Source organism: Thermobia domestica, chromosome 14 (assembly GCF_964235325.1).
Source record: "Thermobia domestica chromosome 14, izTheDome1.hap1.1, whole genome shotgun sequence".
NCBI lineage: Eukaryota > Metazoa > Arthropoda > Insecta > Zygentoma > Lepismatidae > Thermobia > Thermobia domestica.
This window is the reverse complement of record NC_137467.1, coordinates 144,248,864-144,262,483: the sequence shown is the minus strand read 5'-3', so window position 1 is coordinate 144,262,483 and position 13,620 is coordinate 144,248,864. Positions and strand designations below refer to the sequence as shown.

The window sequence follows — 13,620 nt, the reverse complement described above, 5'->3', positions numbered from 1 at the left end:
GAATGTTATTTTACTTCTGTTGTGAACGTTTTAGAATTTACAGGTAAATATTTGTTGTATTTTTAAAACTTTTCCGTGTTTCCTGAGGTCAGATATTTCTGAATAATCACCAGCAATAGTTCAAAAGGTAATCGGTCATAATCTTCTGGCAGCAACTGAATTGCGTATTTTACATTTCTACTATTTTTTTCTTTTTTTTCTTTTCCTTTTCTTTTTCTTTTTTTCTTTTTTTTTTTTTTTTAATATTCATTGAACGAAGTGAGTAAATTGTCAGACACTTATACGGATTGTGATAAACTTTGTTTTCTCATTAACAAAAAATTGACTACTTACCAATGACTCCTCCCTTGAACAATTTAAAGATTTTGACGTTTTGGAACTCTCAGCTGGTTCCTTCCTCAGTGGCAAGGTAAAAAGGATTAAAACGGAAAGGAGATAAAATGAGTAAAACCAGGAATACATACCACTATATAAAAGTAACGTACAAAAAAGATCCTGAGATGAACAGAGCAGAGTGAATAAAAGAATGAACTGAATAAAAAGAATGCGGTGTCTATATTAGGCCACTATTGCCAGATCCAAAGTATGCATCAAAGGTAGGTACCCAAGTTCGATCAATGTTGCCAGTATTAAGGTTCAATGCAGGTTTGTATTTATGAATAAAGAACGATTCTTTAATTTCCCTTATATATATATATATATATATATATATATATATATATATATATATATATATATATATATATTGCTGCACCTATTACCTTAACCTGTTTTATATTATGTGAATGTTGTTTTAGATGAAGCTCTAAACCCGACATGCCTTCTTGTGACTTTTTTGATTGTCTAACATGTTCCTTCACACGCGTGTTAATATTACGTTTAGTTTGGCCAATGTATGAGGAATCACATTTGCAATGGACGCGATGAATACCTGCCTTATTTAATGGATCGACAAAATAGCTTTTAAATCGAGTGATATGTTTTTGTAAACTTTTGGGGGGAATACTTGAAGCAGATATGTTATGCTTTGCAAGAATACGTTGAATTTTTGTTGAAAGTTGTGGAAAATAAGGAATTTCAATTAAGTTTTTGCTTCTTTGGAAGTTACCAGTTTGGGGACTTGCAGCGATCTACGTGTTTGATTAAACCATTTTTGTAAAATACACAGCTTACAACCGTTTTCTTGTCCTATTTTATATAAAAACTGTATTTCTTCATTGAGATCTTTTTGACGGTCACAAATTAATAATGCTCTGCGAAAGAAGTTCTTCCAAATATTGACCTTGTACATTGTCGGATGAGCTGACTGTTGATGTATGTAAGTAGTGCCTGCCAAGACTCGCTGTAGAAAACATTGTAAGTGTCACCTTGAAATTGTTTCACGTTTTTTATTTTTTCAATACGTTTATGCCTTAGTTAGATTTTCATACATAGCTTCACTTCGTTATATGCTAGGTTGCATTTGTAAGCAATAGTATTTTCTATTTTGTGACGCTTGAGCACAATTTACTGTCTTTTTGTCTCTAGTGTTACAATAACTATTGTTTTTTGCACTTACACAGTGTTTTCTGCAGTGAGTCTTCAATTATTGATTCTATTAATTTTATTCGTGTTACACAAAAAGTGGTTTTACTTATGCTATAAGTTTGCTCTGGTCTTAGTCACTTTCCTGTGAAAATAGTTTCACTGTCAGTTAGCGTATAAGAAAATTGGATATTTTTATTCGTTGATATAATATATGATTGTTTTTATTGCATCTTCTTTCTTAGCATCAAAAATTGGTGCAGCAACATTGTCTCTAGGCCGATATGTTGCGCCACATATTCAGAAACAAGGCACTCGACTTCTAACGAAAACTTGTAAGATAAGTGAGCAAGAAGCTTCGGAGAAGATGAGCGGTGTATTGGAGGTGGCAGCTGGCGCTTTTCAAGGCTTTGGAACAGTCTACACTGGATTAGAAAAATCTGCAGCTATCTTAGCTAAAAATTTAGCAGACAATACAGTTCAAGTTGTTGAATACAAGTAAGTACAACTGCATTCCAAGTTTTATTTTATTTTTTATTTTATTTATTTATTTTTGTGGTATCCCTCATCTCATATATAGAAATAATTTATTTTTACTCTTCAAATTAATGTGAGCGTATACTGGAAGTATAGTAAATTCGAGTTTTCGTCAAATTACACAGGCCTGCATTATTTCGGTTATGTCATGTTTTTCAACATTGGATGATGAATTTCTATGTAGTTTGGTGCGCTGAATCCAAAAATGACACTAGTTTCAGTCCATCACGTCAGAATTGTTTGCAAATCGCAATGTGTCAGAATGAGTTATATGTCTGAGAACATCACAGATATGAGACGTACAGACAGATCTCAGGACATAGGAAATGCTGCCACGTTTGCGTGAAAACAAAACGTTGGCAGCATCAACCGACAGGTGGCAACACTCGCGTCATTAAACGTGGTGTGCACTGCAACTGTTAGTGCTGGTGCAACCGTTCGTACGTATCCTCCGCGAACCACAGTATGTGTGTGTGTCATCGGAACAGCAAACATACAGTGTTCGACATGGTGTAAAGATGCTGTAAAACGTCTGCAGATTCCTTTTGTTATATTTGTGGCGAGTTCATGCTGGCAAGGAAAAAGGACAAATAACAACATTCGTGTGACAAGTGTATCCCGTGTGTTTTGGTTGCAGAAAAAGAAACCTGGGTCCACTTTAAAGACGAAGTAACCAAGTTATTGAGCAACAAGAAGTATCCGAATTTCAAGTCTATCATTGATACTATGCTGCTGAAATACGAAAAGTTAGGCTTCCATGAGTTTGAAGATTCATTTCCTAATTCCCATTTGGACTGCTTCCACGAGAATCTGGATGCTGTTAGTGAAGAGATGGATGAGAGTTTCCATTAGGACATCCAAGAAATGGAAAAGCGTTACCAAGGACGACGGAATACAACAATGATGGCTGACTATTGCTGGATGTTACACCGAAATGAACCCAGAAAAGAACACGCGCGGAAAAGCCAGAAAAACAGCATTACTGGTCTAAAGAGACCAATACAATGACTAAACTCGTAAGTATTTCTTTTCTATTATATTTTCTTCTATTTCTAAGCCACACAATACCACGTGTTTTATATAAGAAACTGACTGTGTCATTATGTCCCATTTCTGATATTTTTCGACATATATTACATTTGCATATTGTGTATTTCGACATATATTATATATGTCATTTGCAAACAAGTGTGACGTGATGGAAACAAACTAAGGTCCTTTTTGGATTAAGCGCACCAAGATACATAGGAATTTATCATCAAATGTTGAAAAACAGAACCATCGCAGGCTAGTGTTATTGCTTAATTGTAAATGACAGTTCAAGTTTCTATTGAAATTATTTTTAGAGTACGAATTGATTTTGATATTTTGTGATATTAGTTTCCGATTATTTTCTTATATAAAAACCAAAATAGAATATTTCTGGCGATTTTGTAGAACGTCGATTTTGGCCATACTCTTTGTAATCATGTAACCGTTATTTCAAATTGAGTAGGTATTTGGTCTAGGAATTAATTCGTGCGGGTGGACAAGAGATGGCGGAATGAACGGAGCGTCCCACAGTTCCGTGTATCCACACATGTGTTGCAAACCCCTGTCATCGCGTATCGTTCGTAGTATAGGGCAGTGGATTAAAGCGTCAACAACACCAGTTTGTAGTTAAGTGAACATGGTGCAATTTGTGCCTGATAAAGTGTTTTTGCGGGGTGTCCTGCTCCATTACTTTAACATGCAGAAAAGTGCGACTGAAAGTCATCGTATTTTGGTGGAAGTGTATGGTGACCATGCTCTAGCTGAGCGAACGTGTCAGAAGTGGTTTGCACGGTTTAGAAGTGGTGATTTCGGCTTGGCAGACCAAGAGCGAGCTGGACAGCCAAAAAAATTTCAAGACGAAGAATTGACAGCATTGCTCGAGCAGGATTCGTGTCAAACGCAGGAACAACTTGCAGCAGCATTAGGCGTTGATCAAACAACAGTCTCCAAACGCTTGAAAGCCATGGGAATGATTCAAAAGATGTCACATTGGGTTCCACATGAATTGAAAGACAGAGACGTTGAAAGACGAAAAACCATTTGCGAATTGCTGCTTCAACGACAGAGCAGAAAGGGGTTTCTGCATCGAATTATTACGGGTGATGAGAAGTGGATCCATTACGAGAACCCTAAACGAAAAAAGGCCTGGGTGAAACCAGGTGAACCAGGTCCATCACAACCAAAACGAGATATTCACTGTGCAAAGGTTATGCTGTGCATATGGTGGGATATGAAAGGTGTGGTGTACTATGAGCTGCTGCAACCGGGTGAAACTATGAATGGAGAACGTTATCGACGACAATTAATGCGTTTGAAGCAAGCTCTGGCCAGAACACGACCAGAATGGGAGAACAGACATGATAAACTTATTGTTCAACATGATAACGCTCGCCCACATGTCGCAAAACCGGTCAAAACCTATTTAGAAAATGTCGGATGGGAAGTTTTACCCCACCCGCCGTATTCACCAGACGTTGCTCCTTCGGACTACTACTTGTTCGATTGCATGAACAACGATTTGATTGGACAGCGGTTTACTTCTTCAGAAGATATCGAAACATGGGTCTCTGACTGGATCGCTTCCAAGGATGAGGACTTCTTTCGCCACGGAATCCGTACATTGCCTGACAGATGGGCGAAAGTGGTGGCTAGCGATGGACAATATTTTTCTTAAGGTATTTATGTATTTTGTGTTTGTACTACAGCTTCAATGTGTGCGTACCAACCGCATGAATTAATTCCTAGACCAAATAGATATAAGAGTTGTTACAGAAATAACATTCTCACTTTGGAAAAAGAAAACAGCATAACTCCCCTCCTTCCTCCAGCTTGCAGTATTTAAAATTATTATCGTTACCAAATGAGAAACAACTTCTGTGCTATTACAGCAGTGACTAATTTTTCGAACACATGCTGGTAAATTAGTGAATTATTGCAGTCATTAGATATACATTGATTCTGTCATAATTATTACAGGATACATGTTCGAAATTACTTAAATTACCTTGTCAGGCATTATGATTCAAAGTTGCTGTTTGCTTCGACTTCTTAATTTTCATGGTCGGAACTACCACGTTCTTCGGACTATGTATCTATGAGTGGGTTAGATCTAAGTTTGTAAATAGCTCTGATAGTATTGAACTTACAGAAGTGTAATATTGTTTGTTCATGCTCTTCTCAGCCATAAGAAAGGATCGTTGATAAGATCCACCATCAAATTGCATAAAGTCTCTATAGATCCAGGCATTTATATTTCAGATATGTAGTCCTTTATATTATAAACTTAAACCCAATGAGAGAAATTTCCCACTTTTAGGTCGAAAACTCGGAATAAGGTGGTAAATCTTGACCACCAGAAATTACCACGGTAATCAACTTACAACTAAGATACCAAACACCAAACAATACCAATACCAAACAATCTCATGTATGATATATTTTAAAAAAGTGAAATGAAAATCTCTGTGTGAGACGCGATTTTGGATTATAGACGTCATATTGAATTCACCTTCTTTTGGGTGATGTCTCCGCATCTTAATAAGATTGTATACTTATAAGCTGCATTCCTACCAAAGAGGATATTATCACATTTCTCCTTTCCCCCTCTCTCTCTTTTTATATATTAAATACCGAATACCTTCTTGTAGTGCTGCCGTGTCGTGACAAAACGATGTAACTTTGGCGAAAAAGTTTTGCGAAAATGAGCCTTAAAGTTTTCATCCGAAAATGTGATCTGTATCGTGTAGAACCAGTGTAACTAGGCAATAATGGTCAACCAATCAATTTTCACCAAAGTTAATCACACAACATGCATTTACGTAACATTACATGTGACCACGTGTTTCCAAAGTCATGATACACTGGTTCTATACGATACAAATCACATTTTCGGATGAAAACTTTAAGGCTCATTTTCGCAAAACTTCTTCGCCAAAGTTACAGCGTTTTGTCACGACACGGCAGAGTGGGTGTTTAGTCATAAAATAAATAATTTACGCTTACTTAAGAAACGCAGACAATACTTTACAGCTATGCAGGATTTAAATTAATTAAAAGTGGACTAGCTTTTTAAATTATAATGGTACGAGGTTTAACTGTTACTTTAACATATCAAAGGTAATATAAGGTATTTTTACGATAACCTGTAGTTTGAGGCGTGGTGGCTCAGCGATAGAGCTCTCACCTTTGGCGCATGAGGTCCCAGGTTCGATCCCAGCTCCCGCCAAGTGGGTTTTGTGGTGGACAAACACCATGTGCGTGGGCTTTCTCGGGCCACTATTATCATTCATCGTATCACGGTATCCATTAACCTCGGTGCATAATACTGTGATGTTTACGAAAAAACTTTTAGTTCAAGTTGTATTTTTTTCGACTTCACTCTCATATCTTAACTTACTAATGTTTAATATTTACTAAGCTTTCTTAAGTGTTTTGTTACTACGTATGTTTAATTAAGGTTTTTTGTTTATTGAAGGGGGCCGCGGTGGCTCAGTGGTAGAACATTCACCTCTGGTGCATAGGGTCCCTGGCTCGATCCCAGCTCGCACCAAGTAAACTTTGTGGTGGACAAACATCATGTGCGTGGGTTTCTTCGGGGTTCTCCCGTTTCCTCCCACTTTTTCATTCCACTATTTTCATTCATTTCTCATCACCGTCTCCGTTAGCATAGCCGGCATAAGCGTGTCACGTAGAACTCAAAGATTTCATTTGAGTTTTGTTTATTGAAACTTATACGTTGTAACTATTTTTGAGTAGTAATACTTCCTACACAGCGAGTAGAAGAGAAAGTGAGATCACTCTAGGTAGTACATGTGTTCTACCGCACAGATGGCAGTGCGAGCAGTTGTGACGGACAAGATTACAAGAGAGAATTAGTTTTGTCACCCCGTTTACGTTTTTAACAGCTGGATTGCAGCAATCTTACGAAACAAATCAATGTTATATTTTCTCTGTTACCGTTTAGAAATTCAATACTAATTGTAGAGTCTTAAACAAAAAGTTTATTAATTTATCCTGGAAAAGTAATTCGTAAACTTTAGTGTGATAAATTCATTACCCGTGTTCTTTGAAACGTCGACCTTTTCCCTTCTCGCTTCTTTCCGAGTAAAAACGAAATTATCGAAATTTTTGTCGATAACAATACCGTTTAACATAAATATAAAAATTATCGAATACAATATTAGTAATGTACTATTTAAATTACTGTAGCATAAAATGAAATGTACTCACCAACAGTGATTAACTTAGTAGTCAGCCAGTTTTGCGATTTTTCGGGTTGACTTCACTGTCTTGGAGGATAACATTTCTTTTCTGATTTCCTTTGTGCGGAAAAAAAATCGACATTTCATGTAATGCACAATTAGTTTCGGTACAATATCCAATATGTGTTCCTTACAACACCCAATTTCAGGATCCACATTCAATTCACTTACACTGTCTAAGCTGTCAAAAAACAGGTCACTCCAAAAGCTTTTCTCACTTGATAACTTTTCTCCAATAACTTTTTCCACTTGAGATAGCACTCTATGCACAGCTTTAGATGGATAGGCTAGACAAACTTTGTCCTTGATGGAACCGTAATCTTTAATTGACGTTAACTTTGAAATCAGCGAATAATCTGAGGAAGTCCCACGAAGTAATGAGGAGCATGATTCACAATTTGTTATCTTCTCAGTATTACGCACGATATATCCACCCAAGTGATAAGTCAAACACTCTTTGGCGACATCTTTCTCACTCATATCGGGCACATTCTTTTCCCAATCAGGTATGAATGGTTCACCAATGACCATTGTGTCCCTAATTTTATTTTGCACGCTTTCTTTAAGATTTCTGTTGTGTGTCGCAGATGCCCTTGCTAATGAGCGCATTTGATTGACGAGTGATGTTAGTGGAGACTCTGATTTATATTCACAATTTCCTCCGGACGACAGGGCAATTTTGGAGGGCACATATATTGATTGCAACATGTGTAAATGGAGAAAGTCTATTGTAGATGGGTGGTCATCGCAACTCAAAGAGCGTAGGATACCAAAATGTCTTTCTAAAGGGTCTTGATTGAACTTTACTGTCAATATGTACTTGAGACCAATACTCCATAGATATTCTGCCACTTCCAAAGTGCTCTGCACAGTAACTCTTAAAGACTGCAAAGTTCTTTCAGATGCAAAAGTGTTGTCATAATTGTTGAGGATGGTCTTCCAGTTCTTCAGTGTCTCATGTCTGTCCGATTCTTTGTATAGTGCCGTTAAAGGTGTCGATGAATTTAAAGCATCTATAAGGGAATTCATATCTCTGGTAAAATTTTCGGTTCTCTCACTGTCTTCAAACCCTTCGAAGTGTAAGTCCCTGAAGAATTTCATTCCGTCAGCAACTGATTTACTAAAGAGTTGAAAGGCGAGCTTAACGTTCATTTTCTGGAAACAATTTGGGTTTATATGGGTCTGGGTAAGATTTGGACAAACTCTCATACCATGAAATCCAGAGGACGTGTCGACTTCATATAACCGTCGATAAAATTGGTAGCTAACTATACTATCCTTGTAAGAAACTTCATTCTTGGCGTGAAAATTATTTCTTATACATTTTACTATATGCACGGCGTCTGAAAATGCCCACAGACGCCTACTTGGGTCCGTTGGATGAAGTACCGAGTTCCGAATATTTTTTCGAACTCCACTTATTCCAAGGCACTTCCATACTTTTTTGTTGGATTGGCTGCCATCTGATGTAAATGCAATGACCCTGGCGCCCTTTTGCTCTAATTGAATTATAACTTGTATCAAAATTTTAGTTAAAATTTCCCCAGGTGTGGCGTTGCGGCTTGCGTAAATAGCGACAGGTTGTACCCAATTATACAGTAAAGGAACATACATAAACACTAACGCATGATTTGCCAATTGATTTTTACACTGATCAGGTGTGAAACCCCCCATATCTACAAAACCATCAACTTTCAACGAATTTGAGTTAAATTGAACTTCTTCTCTCAGTTTTACCTCATCAAATATTAGAACACCAGTACGTTCAACGTCGTTTTTTTGTGTTAAAAATTGGGAAATGGCATTTACAGCATGGTTATTAACACCATAAGGGCATTTAAGACCTTTAACTAGTTTTCTTAAGTGCGTCTCTGATGGAAGTGGCAGAAGATCGTGATTTTTACAATGTCTGTATCCCTTGGGGGATTTAATGTGTAAAAGTAGGCTGTTTAAAAGAAAGTCCTCATTGTATCTCATTCCTTTTTTTGATTGTAACTGACATTTTTTAAGAATTGTGTCAATGACCATTTTCTGCTTTTTACTAAGAAAACTAAAGCTGTCAGATATTTTTGTGTTAGATTTCATTTCAGTAAGCTTCCTCTCAAGACCAATAACTCTTGTGTTAGATGCACGTAATTTATTCTGCAATCTAAGTATGTTGCGTTGCTGATGCTTTATCTTTTTCTTTAAAAAAGAGATTGTTTTAGAGGCATTCTCGTAATTGTTGTGTTCATTATTGACAATATTTACGTCAATAACAGGACCTTGAATATGACGTAATTTTGAAGAGTCTGCATGAGAATCTGAGCTTTGAATTTTAGATTTAGGATTGGTTTTAGTCCGTTTGGTTGGAGATTTACGGGAGCGATTTGATTTTGTGAAATATTTTGGAAGATTAGGAAATAAATGTGGAATTGAACCTGTCCTTAATTTCCATCTCTGCCTAGGGATCTCAACCTTTTCACCATTTACCACGAAAGTGTCAACTTTCACCAGAAGTTCCTCTGAAAAATGTGTGTCACACACAAAGCTATTGTGTGATAAGTTTCTGTCTTTTCTAGGTATAGCCCTCTCCCATTTAGAAAAAAACAAGGGGTCTTTTGGTGGTCTAAAAAAGTGCTTACCCACAGACTTGTCGTAGCCAGATCTGCACCCGGGAACGAAACACGTAGGCATTTTAATTTTTACGGCCGAGCCAACAGTATGCACAACACACTCTAATTACATTAAAACACTTCACTAAACAATATTGTCACAGAAAATCACCAGACACAGTCATAAATAAACAAGCACAACAAAACACTTCTCCGGCGGACTTCCAGCACGTACAAGATACCGCTCAAACTACAACGCTGCCCTCTGCTGCAGGGCGCGCAAACTAACAATACTAATCTTATGGGAAATAGACGAAGAGTTCGCACTTTCTCTTCTACTCGCTATGCTTCCTATATTCAGAGCATGATGTTTACATTTCTATTATATTTTCTAATCAAACCAAGTTGTTTACAGCTTGGCTCATTATACATTGTCAAAAGAAACTAAATAAATTTGCAGATTTATTTTTAGACACTTTATAATATGTTTCAAGAAAATACTGCAAAATACAACAAAGAGCGAGATCCGGAAAAAAGAAAGCACGTAAAGCACGAAGTTTATGCTACCATAAAACGGAAAAGATTACCTCGGAATCTCAAAAATATGTCTTGTGGTGTTGGTTTTTAATTACTGAATATTACAGCAATGCGTCAATGTACCTCTCTTAAAGAGCGTAACTTCTGTGTATACGATCTCAGCATGATCATTTTCTGTGTAAGGATAATACTGAAAAGAGGATTATTTACAAAGTACCTGTTTCTCTTAGGTACGGGACACCAGTTGGCCAGGTAACAGGCGATGCTATGTACACCGTAGGAAACCTTGTAGCCACAGGCCATAATATTAAATCTTTAGGACCGAAAGGAATTGCGAAAAAGGCTGCTAAGGGCACAGGACTCGCTCTTGTGGAGGAGTATCAAAACAAAAAGCACGACGAAAACAAACGAAGTGGTGGAAGCGGAGAGGGCGACGCTGGTCCGTCTGTGCCCCAATAATAATTTATTACATGTAGGACGATGTGCATATGTATGTAAAGTGATTTTTAATTGTATGGTATGATTGCGTGTGGCAACGGAAGTTACAGCTATATATCAGTGAATCTCTTTTTCTACATTGTGTATATTTATTATTCTTTTGTTTGGTAATAATTCTTTTTTTTTTCTGCGTATGTAACGGAAGCATCTACTCAACCTTGCTTTCAGCTCCTGTACAGTCATATCAAAAAAAGACTGAATGCAATCTATATTACGTAGCAGTAAATATTTTTTTTTACAAGTGTAGTTTGAAATGGTACATCGATCACGTGTACTGGAGGTCTGGGTTGTATTTTATACGTTTTGAGTGAAAGAAAGTAACTTTAACTCTTTAAAGTATTGAATAATTGAATATATAAAAATGTTATTTTTTGAAGATTTGTTTTTCTGAGTGGTCTTTTGTGTGAATACTGTGAAAATATGAGTTCATAAGCATGATGATAACTGAGGATTTCTTATTCGTGATGGACATTCGTCTCAAAAATAAGACGCAAGATTTATTTCGGTTTAGAAGTGTAGCACATGAAATTTCCCGACATCAATTTAGCAACAAAAGCACAAATCTGATTAGATTCACATAATTCAGAATTAACATTTCATTGGGTACCGTATTGTATAATTTGTGTTCTTATTTATGACCAGCAAGATACTTCTGCTTACAGTGAAAAATTTCAGTCTTGTGCTGCGTTAACACTTCTGGTCGTGAATTTGATCAAAAGTATTGGACTCTGACGTAATGACATAACGAGTTTTCTCACTTTGGTGAATATCTAGTCTCCGTTAGTAGACAGTAGTGCTTCTCAACCGGTGATTCGCGAAACTATTTTGCCATCCGAGATCCATTTGTTTGTATCTAATGTTTATGATATACATGCATTATATTTTTTCAGTATATGCTGGTTTTTGTGGAAAATAATTTAAAGTGTAAAAGGATAACTAATCACAAGAAGACAGCTGTTTTATTTACTTTCATGTTCACAAAAATTTCCAAATCTTGTGCTGATCCGCAAATACCAAAAGGTTGAAAACCAGTAGTGTAAGGTTAAAACATGGAACATAAACTAATTGATAAATAATACATTTGAATAGTGCATAAAATACACATTAGTTTTGCATTGCTGAGATGATAAAAATTATATATAGCAGCTCCTTATAGAAACCAACTTAGGATTTTTTTTTTTTTTTTTTTTTTTTTTTTTTTTTTTTTTATGGAGATTGACTTCAAAATGCAAGGATACTACAAATTATGAAAGAAACTTTGTAGTAGCAAATTAAAGAAAATAGGTTTATATTTATTTGCTGCTGTTTCTTGATCGATGTGTTTGTTGCAATAGTGTGTGTAATATTAACTCATATATTGTATATTTTTAGTTGGTTGATTCAGGATTTGTTTTCAATAATTTGTTCAGCTAAAATTAAAATGCTTGTTATAACAAGAAGATAAAATTGTGGATAATAATTTGTTACATATATTTTTATGAGCTTTACTATATACATGATATCTGTGGTTAGGTATAAGCAGCGTGTATAAAGTATTTTCAGTGAGGTTTTTTGACAATAAGAGTGATGAAAATTGAATTCGAATGTATGTCAATTTCAGTTGTGGAATCAATAAGTAGGAGTCAACTACGTAGTATGCTTTCCAGAATAACATATTTTCATATAAATTTTTCTACTGACTGGTAGACAAATAGGAATCGCGAAGCATGTTCATTCACCAAAGATAGCACTCTTTTTTGTAAATGTTGAGCCAAGACCCAAAAAAACATTGAGCCAAGAGACTTCATTTATACATTTATATAGCATTTTTTTCTGAAATACATAAACAATGTTGTATCTTGTAGGATTATATTAGAATTCTACGTAAGGAGAAAATAATTTTCAAATAAGGTTTTTCGTCTGACCTTTCTTTAATTTTTGAGCTCACAGAACTTATATATGTCTATATTAGAATGGCAAAACATATGTACATTTGTACACGCAAGCAAGTTACAAATTTACGAATTAAATCTATACTAGGATGGTAAATACGTGATATCACTATTTGGTCTTTTTCTGATTCTTTTCATTCCGGTAGTTTGTCATACTGAGATCTATATACTGGCAAAAGTTATTAATTACTTAAAAAAATTCTGTTTAACCTATATATATATATATATATATATATATATATAATATATATATAATATATATAATGTTCACACCACAGTTCGATTTTGTCAAAACTTGTAATAAACTCATATATAATTAGCTGTTGCCAACTACTAAACTTATTAAATGATCATACACCAGTGAAATTACGTAGAACACACTATATTTTGCTATAATAATCAGTTACTTAACAACAATAAATCATACGTCTGTATTGCACGACGCCTAGGGTCGTTATATATTGGTAATCACTCGTAAACATTCACATGAAAACTAGAACTGTTTCCTTGGTAACCAGATCAACTTTAGAACATCTCCATGACAACCAATAAATGAACACTTTTTCACGGCAACCGAAAGATAAACATTACAAATCAACATTTTTTATGACATTGTATATAAAATTTTACTTCTAATAAGTAACTAGTGCATGTTAGAATAGCACTTTTGCCGTGAATAAATAATTAATAAGAACAAAGAAAATA

At 35.6% G+C, this 13,620-nt stretch overlaps 1 protein-coding gene across 2 annotated transcripts in view; it reads left to right on the top strand.

Moving 5' to 3' along the window:
* Window positions 1-11,210, top strand: part of spartin — a 56,946-nt gene extending 45,736 nt beyond the window's left edge. For both annotated transcript variants that reach the window (XM_081738994.1, XM_081738993.1), the window contains exons 8-9: window positions 1,770-2,022; window positions 10,717-11,210. In XM_081738994.1, the coding sequence (XP_081595120.1) occupies window positions 1,770-2,022; window positions 10,717-10,945 (482 nt within the window). In that variant the 3' untranslated portion in view covers window positions 10,946-11,210. The remainder of the gene's footprint in view (window positions 1-1,769; window positions 2,023-10,716) is intronic.
* The last annotated feature ends 2,410 nt before the right edge of the window (window positions 11,211-13,620 follow it).